The sequence below is a fragment of the Sinocyclocheilus rhinocerous genome, unplaced genomic scaffold (assembly GCF_001515625.1).
Source record: "Sinocyclocheilus rhinocerous isolate Xijiao unplaced genomic scaffold, SAMN03320098_v1.1 scaffold1403, whole genome shotgun sequence".
Lineage (NCBI taxonomy): Eukaryota > Metazoa > Chordata > Actinopteri > Cypriniformes > Cyprinidae > Sinocyclocheilus > Sinocyclocheilus rhinocerous.
Window position 1 is genome coordinate 71,685 of NW_015641009.1, and position 9,645 is coordinate 81,329.

General features: G+C 35.3%; 1 protein-coding gene across 4 annotated transcripts in view; it reads left to right on the plus strand.

The window, feature by feature from the left end:
* LOC107753467 (oxidation resistance protein 1-like) overlaps nucleotides 1-9,645 on the plus strand; it is a 52,545-nt gene that overhangs the window by 10,043 nt on the left and 32,857 nt on the right. For all 4 annotated transcript variants that reach the window (XM_016569614.1, XM_016569617.1, XM_016569618.1 and 1 more), the window contains exon 3: nucleotides 4,272-4,468. In XM_016569614.1, the coding sequence (XP_016425100.1) occupies nucleotides 4,272-4,468 (197 nt within the window). The remainder of the gene's footprint in view (nucleotides 1-4,271; nucleotides 4,469-9,645) is intronic.

Here is a 9,645-nt window from a genome sequence, read left to right on the forward strand (position 1 = left end):
CGTACATATGGTACGTTTTATGGGAAAGACTAGATGGTGTACTGTACAATAATTACTGTTTTTGCATTATTTTAAGGGGTAGGTTTAGGTTTGGGGTAGGTGTCACGTTAATAAAACAAATCTAATAGGTAGAAAATTAAATTAATTTGACATTTTAAAATAACGTATCATCTGCACTACACCTAAACCTACCTGTTAGTATATGAACAAAAGCGAATGTGAGCATGCCGTTTTAGCTTGTTTTTCGATCTGTCATCTTTCAGCTCTTTCATCGTGAGTCATGTTTTTCACGGGATTCGTACCCAAGGACTCCGCATTTTAGGTCCAATTCCGTGCCGGTGTTATGTGCATTTGCGCTACCCTGTCATGTACACCTACCCCAACCCTAAACCTACCTTTACTGTATTAAAAATACAGTGTTGGTAGCATAATCTGATAGGTAGCATTATTTGTCAGAACACCGGAAAACGAAACATATGGAGCTGTAATCATAACTGCGTACGAAAATGATTAAAAGTGCTCACTCTTTTACCACCTTTAGTGTTCATTTCTGTTGGAAACTGCAGTGATATGTACTTATTAGTACGTATTTCGCATCTCGCGAAAAAGTTTCCCCAGGTACGTTTTTGTCACGATTCCAGGCAGTCTTTAACAAATACTGCTTTACTATAGCAGTACTACAGCCTCATTAAAAAGGCTAAAGCCCCGTTCACACCAAGAACGATAGCTATAAAGATAACTATAAAGATAACGATATTAGCGTCCACACCAGCGAACGATATCATCTGTTTATTCTAAGCGCACGCTCGTCTGCCGCTTTAAATTCTCTAGCTCGTTATAGCAGGATGGATTCTGATTGGCTGTCAATGTTGTATCGTTATTTGTTCATCAGCTAGAAAAACTCGTTCTGAAAATGATTCCAACAATATCGTTTCTCTGTGCCTTTATCGTTATAGTTGTGGTGTGGACTCTGCTATTCTTTAATATTGAGAATGATTTTTAGAACTATCTTTATCGTTATTTTTATAGTTATCGTCCTTGGTGTGAACGGGCCTTAAGTTGAAGGCTAAGGCCAAGTCATGATAAATATGTATCTAAAATTGCCCATTGCACATGAAAAAAGTCATGTAAATCCAAGTCAGAAAGTCAAGTCATGCAAATGCATTTGCTGCATTTGGTTGCAATCTCTCTATTTATGGCAGTGCTCCAGTGAAGTTATCTTATTTGTTGCAGAAATATTTATTTCTTCTGCTATTTTAGATTCAACTCTGCATTTCCGTCCTGGCTTGTGAAAACAGACATCTCACCAGTCTTTTTTCTTTTTGTTAGTGTATGTTTTTGTACAACATATTCAACAGTGACCCAGTTCCAAACTTAGATGTCAGAATCTCTGTACGACGAAGGCACAGAATGTGAATATTTAATATTCCTCATATTATCATTAGGCCTGTGCAATTATAAGCTCACTGCTGGATTTAACAATTTCATTACAAAGACCTACATCTGCTTTGCATTTGTCATTACACCAAATATACAAAATAATGTTCTTTTTAGCAACAACATCATATGACCCCTTTAATGCTCTCTTTGTTAAACATGTTCCATGCTGATGCAGACATATTATGAATGAAAACTGGTAGTTTTACATGTTTTAATGCATTAATCTTTTTGCCACTTGTGTTATTTTTTTAAAGCAAAATCTTTGACTTGTTCCGTTGTTGAAGCATTTTCAAATACTTGAAAATGAGTTGTCCAGTGAACCCAACATTCAAACTTAATATCAGTTACACAACCTACACTGTTTTATTCAATGAGCTTAATATGTGTTTTATGATTATTTAGACATTTTCTGGTTAACCTAGTGTCATTAATGTGTAACAATGTTCAAGGGTTTTGTGTGATTTGTGGCAATAAATCATATCTAAATGGAGATTCTTTCAGTGGGTTCATGCATAGGGTAAATGGAAAGCTTGTATGCAGGTATTGTAGTGGATTTTCTTTTGACTGTAGTGTTTTTGATGTTTTGAAGGCGAGCAGTCCGCTCTACTTGATGAAACATTTTTTACCCACCATTTTAATCAGCTAATTTACACATGGCATGATAATGCTTGGCTGTTGGCATTGATAAAGGTCTCCAGAGAGTATGTGCTTTGAATAATCAATGCAAACCAAAATCTCCTCATGTTAGGTTTCATTTGCAGGACAAATATGTGTGAATGTCACTAAAAAAACCCTTGTGAATTGTTGATAGATCAATGCAACAATTTACATGCAAGAAGTGTTTTTCAAGCAATTTACTCAGATTTGTTTTATGAATGAGACCCTTAACAAAGATTATTGGAGTATGTTTTACAAGAAAATACTAGGCCTATTTCAGTTTTTCTACTTCAGAATTTCTGTTTAATTACTTGCTGTTTCTTTGCAATTATTATTATTATTTTTAATTCTACACCAGTTTTTTATTGATTGTTTACATTTGTTACTTTGTGATAGATAAATAGTTAAATAAATAAAATAATAACAAAAACAGAAATTACATTAGTCTTACAAGTAACAGCATTCTTTTGATAATGGATAAGCTGGGAAATGTTAGGAAGTTAAAAAAATAGTGACTGCACCTCAAGTTTTTAGTGGATGCAATTGATATAAAATTGTGAAAAAAAATCTAGTTTCAATCTCAAATGACAGGACAAGTCATGGAAATCCATTGGTGAAAAGATGTATAGGAACCCTGAAACTATCCTTTCAGTGCCCTTTTTCAGTATCCTTTTTTCATGTAAGGTGGCTGTTTAGTTTCTTTTGTTGGTTTTGGTAGTTCTCGAATCACAACCAGTTTACAGTAGGCAGTTCTGCAGATGAACTACCTGGGTGTTGTTGATAAACTCTTAGATAAAGCTTGAATGCTGTTGACAGAATGCTTCTGGTGAGCAGTTTCACGTTTACCGTGACAATTGCCTGTTGTAAATGAGAGCGAGTCCATTAGCTGATAAGTTCATCCCAGATTTATGGCATCTTAATGTCTCCCTATGGGACAATAAAAGCAGGTGATCTAGTCGTGAGAATGAAGCCTGATTTAGCCGAGAGAATGAAGTCCCCTTTACCAATGTCAATAGCAATATCCTTTAGCAACCTGCTTCAGTTTGCCAGTGTTTATTGACATTACCATGACGCTACTCAATATTGATATCAAAGTTCTCAGAATTAGTTTTGAGATCGAACATGAGTTGGAGACCTCAAGGTTGGTTCCTAAAAGGACCTATAAAATCATCTTAGCAGTATTATGCTTTTTATTGTCCTGCAGTTGTATGCGTTGACCTCATTGCTCGGGTGAATGAGTGAGTGTGAGTCTTCAGACTGTTCTCTCTGGATCTAGGTCAGTTCATCTGGACAGGGCTGCCTGTCTGTCTCCATCATTAGTGCTGTCTGTAGCCATTGGTCTTCGGCTTCCTCCTATACTGCAGCATCTCCAAAAGAACTGTCAGGGACAAAGTCACAAAAAAAATGCTTTCTCCGTGCTGTACTTTTAAGCACTCTGCAAATTAAGCAGAATACAATATGTATTGATTTTGTTGATAGTGTTTCAGCAAAAATTGATTTTGTATTGATAGTGTTTCAGCAAAAATGCTTGATGCTGAGTTTGTTTTAGATGCTGTGTTTATATAGAGACATTAAAACATAAGTAAAAAATGTATTTTGAATTAAAAATAATATAATAATAATAATAATAATAATTATTATTATTATTAAAACAATTGTTTTCTATTTTAATAGGCTATATTTTAAAATGTTAATTATTCCTATTTTAACAAAGCTGAATTTTCAGCATCACTCCAGTCTTCAGTGTCATGTGATCCTTCAGAAATCATTCTAATATGCTGATTTAATGCTCAGGAAACATTTCTTAATATTATGAATTTTGAAAAATGTTGTGCTGCTTAATATTTGTGGAACTGGCAATAGAGTTTCCTATTTATTTATTTTTATTTATTTACTGATTTATTTAAAAAAAAATTAATTAATTAATTACATTTATTTATTTATTCATTCATTCATTCAGTGTAATGCATCCTAGCGGAAAAAAGTATTAATTTCTTAAAAAAATTAAGAACCCCAGACTGTTGAATAGTATGCATGCATGAATAAATAAATAAACAAATAAAAATGTGATTTATTTATAATATTTTTTAATTACAAAATTAGAATAAAATGATTTACTGCAGAAATTGTCTTTTAAAGTTAATGCACCCCCACCCCCCCTTTTTTTATTCTAGGTTGAAGAAGAAGTCCCAGTCAGTGGACATCCCTGATGAGGGTTATGCTGGTTCTCTCGTCAAAGACCTGCTGGCGTCGCCCCTCATACAGAATGTGGCCAGATCAGCCATAAGTGAACAAAAGGAGATCAATACCACTAACATCCAAAAGGCTCGTAGTGCTCGACGTGGAGAGCTCAAGCGAGGGTATACCATAGGTGCGTGAGGTCTTCTGCACTAACCTTTCTGCCTAGTTTTATCATGCTTCAATCCATTCTTTAGGAACAGATTTATGTTTCCTGTGGCTTCCTGAGCAAAACAGCCTATATTAGGTTATTATTCTGTTGTATTTTTCATCATTTTAATAATTTTTGTATTATTTTTAATATTAAACATACAATGTATTTGTAGTTTGCTTTTGATCTAATTATAAGTACTTACTGATTTTAGGGTGTAGAATTACTTACTGAATGTGTTATGGTGCATTAGAAAAGATCTTAGAGAAGGATCCCCATCTAGTCCAAATCGAACACAGAAACATTAACACTGTCTTACAATTGACAATGGAAAGGAATAGTCCAGTGAGACTTATTAGTTATGCTTAATCCAGTGTTGGCACAGGAACTGGCTGTCTGGCTCTGCGATAAGAGGAAAACCGATACCTTTGAGACTGTAATTGGAGGAGAAAGGATCTGTAGTCAAAAAACTAAACAAAAAGACAAAAAAAAACAAAAAGAGTTTTGTTTTAACATTTGGCAATTTGCAGCCTCACTTCCAGTTTTGCTTTTTCACTATCAGTTTCATTTGGGTGTGATAATGAGGGTCTCAAAAATGAAAAATCTAGTCTTTTGTGGTGATTGGTCTAAAGAAAACAATACAGTTTTAAATTCCAACATGGTGGACAATCTAGTTGGGCTGTAAATTAAAACTCCCTTGTTTTTTGGTTCCCTAGCTCATGTGAAGCTCTGAAGACAGTTTAAAAGTTACTAGCAGAACAACATTTTTGCAAAGTTGCTCACGATAAATAATGCACTGAAATAGCAAGAACATCTGCAATATTGAACTATGAGTTTCCACTAGTCTTGCTCTTTTCAAACAGCTTCTGATGTCTTGAGCACGCCTACAAATAGCCATGATGCATCAAACTTCCTAAAGCCCATTTTAGGAGCGTTTTAGGTGAATAAATGCACTCGAACCCTCAGGTGAGCATGTAAGCGTGCATTTTGTGTAGTTTCATACCCAGACAGCCACAGAGTAAGCTCGGTTAACCTTGTGAGCATGCAGTAATGGCTTCAGCATTCAGATTTTTCCCAAAGGACAGATACTGGAGGTATTTTGTGACATCCCAGCATTGCTTCCGTTACTGCTAATGTTTCTCATTTTTACCTGCAGGGCAGGGTCGACGCCAGCCTGAGGCTTCAGTTCAGTCTCGTGGGACTGATGATGCAGTTCTGCTATTAGTTCTCCAGCAGTCGGGCGTCTCTCCCAATTAACTGTCTGTTGAGAAAATCTTTTAATCAAAGCCCTTTGATCAGATCTCTGCCGGTTTAGTTTACTAGATGCCGTAAGTCTGACTAATTAGGCTGTTAATCATGGTGACTTGTTCGCCGTCTTAAACAGTATCACATCTGAGTTTATATAAATGCTTTTTATAAATGTTTTATCAGTGTAACTTAGATATGGGACTTTTCCCAGAGGCTTCACAAATTTGTGCTTGTTCTTAAATGTTGCTCTTGCATCTAATAGATCCGGTTGTTCTGTGAACATGATGCAATCAGTATATTTGTTGTCCTGGATGCTTTCTGTCTGTTTTCAGAACCATCAGGGGTTAAAGAAAAAGCACAGTGCAGCAATCTTGGCTCTTAAAGCCTTTTATAGCTGTGTGCATGCATTGGAGATTGAACCGTACCACTCTAAGTTACCTTTATGTGGCTCCCTCACAAACATGCACACATACACGCTCACAAAAACTAATCTTCTCAAGTGAAGTGCAATGGAGGCAGAACTCCTGTAGAAAAACACTAAATAGAGTTGATGGAAATTGCAAGTGTTACTTCCCCATAATCAATCTATAGTAAATGTCTTAAAAAATATGGCATTTATTTGTTTTCTTTTTGGACGATATTGTGAAAGCTTACAAACTTGACCAGTTCCTGTAAAGTCATAATTCCACAAGTTTTACCTGCATTTTCAGACACTACTGAGATGAGCCTGCAGAGGGTGTTTTAAACTTGCAGTATATACACATTAATTAATCTGCATTGTTTACATTTCAGTAATAAGAAATTTTGAATGACACTTGTATTTTTCAACTTTATAATAAGTATTAATTGTATAGTTTTAATGTGTAAATTTTTTATTATTATTGCATTATTAAATAAACTAATATAAAAAAAAAAATAAAAAAAAAGCAAGGCATGGACACAACTGCTTGTGGTTGAGTTGTCTTGTGATAGAGGTAAATGTGGCCTACTTTTACCAGGCATTGTGCCAGCTGTCAAATCAAGTTTCAAGTCTCCAAAGTTACTTAAATCGAGCAGTCTAAATCAGAATACCACAAATGAAAGCGCTTGTCTTGTCATATTGGAGTGCTTTTTTGATTTTCTTCATTCATTTTTGTTGATGTAGCTGCATGTGTAGTCGAGCTGTTTAAACGATGCATTTTGAATGTTATTTTGCAGCTCAGGCAGATTACATGGCATATATCACAGATTTATTGTGGAAGCAAAGTCAGGCTGCAATGTGCAAGGATAATTTGACTCCATATATGAAGCTTTTTCTATCACAAATCTAAACTTGCCACTGGATTCATTTCTCATTGGTTGATTCATTAAATGTGATTTATACTGATTCCAGGCTGGCTGTTTTGTTGCTGGTGTACCGTCAACATGTTACATCTTGGTAACATTTTAATTTAACACGTCACATTCTCACTGGCGTTGTTTGAAGTGTGTTTTAACTCAAAAATAGCTTTGTTAAATACATTTGTCCCTTTGTGAAGTTTGCACAATTAATTCAAACGAATTGTGTTGAAATTAAACCAACATAGTCTTAAAAATAAAATGAAATTATATTGAAAAAATAGTCCCATCACTATTTCATGATTAATTTCTATTGCTTTTCAAAAATAATCAATCTCCACTCCTAAAGCAATTAAAAAAGTTGTAGAGCCACTCAAGTACGAGTTGATGTGAGTAACTCGTTCAACCCCACAGCCGTGGAGTGAAGGGAGTGACAGACACTTTGATTGACAGCAGTTTATAAATCCATGTAATGACTCGGGAGTCCTGCTCCTCTTTCCTGTAATGTGACAGGTGATGGGAGGAGACGGTAGACTGCTGAGTTGGTGTTTCTCACAGCTGACCTAAACACTTTTCAAGCCTTCTCTGCTTTCGTCTCTGGCGAATCTCACTGCAAGAGAACAAATGCTGCAATATGCATATGCAATAACAAATGCATATGCAAACAAATCTCTTTTTAGAAAAATATTTCTTACTCTGCCTTTTTAAAGAGAAAGAGTCTTTATTAAGATGACCATATCTTTCCTTTAGATAATCACCTTTGTCACCCTGACGTAATGTATATTGGTAAAATGAAAGCCATCAATTCTCTTATTTTAGTGAGACCAGTTATTTTTCTATTAAAATAATAGTTAAGTATAAAATGGTCCTGTAATTCCAAGACAACATGCATCTATTTTTTAATCTAGAATTTTTTTAATTTTTGAAAGCCTGGTCATATTAATGACATTTCATTTGAATTTTCACGGATAAGAAAGTGGACACAAGGCTGGAACAAATGTCAGTTGATTCTAACAATGTATGAAGAACAGCTTACACAGTAGTCACTTTCAAACTAATGCCTTGTCCAAATACCCACACTTGCGATCTTTGCACTTGACCACTTGACATATTTCCTGTATTTGGCCCAAGTGTTCAAGTGACGATGAAGACCACAAGTGTGTGTACAACTTTTCATTACCTGATGGGACACACTTATAGTGATGTAAAAATGCAAGTGTTTACATAGCTTTGTTTTAATTTGAATTTTAAATACTTTGCATTTTAAAATCAACTTCTAAATGTATGCCTATGCCATAATTTTAATTTGTGGTGCTTCTAATTAAGTGATAAAAAGCAGCAAGGCATAAGAAACGTATTGTTGGTCAATGACGCGAAATCTGCAGGAAATCTTTCACTCTCACTCGATTTGGTCTTTCCATTCAAAAAGTTCCAAAAACACCAATAATTCAGTCCATATGACCTGTGCACCATATTCCAAGTCTTCTAAAGTCATGTAATAGTATTGTTGTGAAAAGATTTGTCTTTTTTTTTTTTCATTCAGCATATGGATTTGGATTGGCGACTATTTTTGGGTGAATTATTCCTTTTACGGCTCATGTAGAAGCCATGTTAATTGACACATTGGACATTTTTGGAGTATTTTACTTTTTTTCCCTCAAAGGCCATGTATTGTAATGAAATTTTATGATTTAATGTTACATGACTATTTTCCACTCTTCTCTGATTCTTAGATTTAAACAGGTTGTTTTTGCTAATGTACCATTAAGACTGTCTGACATCATAACCGTGACAGTTTTGGATTGGCCTGTTTTTGCAGCTAAAGCTGATATACCTCAATACAAGAAAAAACGAAGAACAAACTGGTGTCACACCATTTCAAACAAAAACAGGCCAAAATGAAATTTGTTTGGAGTTTGTTTTGGGAGTTTGAAATGGCCAATGCGAAATTTCTGGAATGTTCTCTCTAGCTGGTAAACATCTTCAAACTACCATTGGTCTGTATAGCAATAACTGTATGTAATGGGTAGGTGTGGTTTGAGGCTCCGCCTTCTTTGACATGGAAATCTTCTCTGGTTTATTTCATCTGTTCAATCCGTTGAGGTCAGACATGAGTGAAAACATGAATGCACTGCAGAGCTGCTTAATAGTAGAAATTGAAGTTGTAGTTCTAATTAAAAGTGACACATACGCTGTTTTTTCATATTTATCCATGTAAAGCTGTTTGCTTTAAAGCAATCCATTGTATAAAGTGTTAATAAACACCACATGACTTGACTGGAGTGTGAATGGCAGAGCTCATTCAAGCATATCCACATCGCCATTATCAGATGCTTTCTTAACTGCTGTTTTCTAGGCTTGCCGCGATAGACGGTGATACCGGTGTTAAGCCGCAACACCGGTTACGTCACTTGCCCACCGCGGCACCGACCCACACCGTCATTTTGATTTTTTGTAGTAATAAAAATAATTTAGTTCAGTAAAAGAACAGACACTACAATTAAAAACTGAACGCGGATGCTCAATGCAGTTGAACGACAGTTGCATCACAGATCAGATTTCATTTCTCCAGTGAGGAGAGTGAGTCGAGCTGA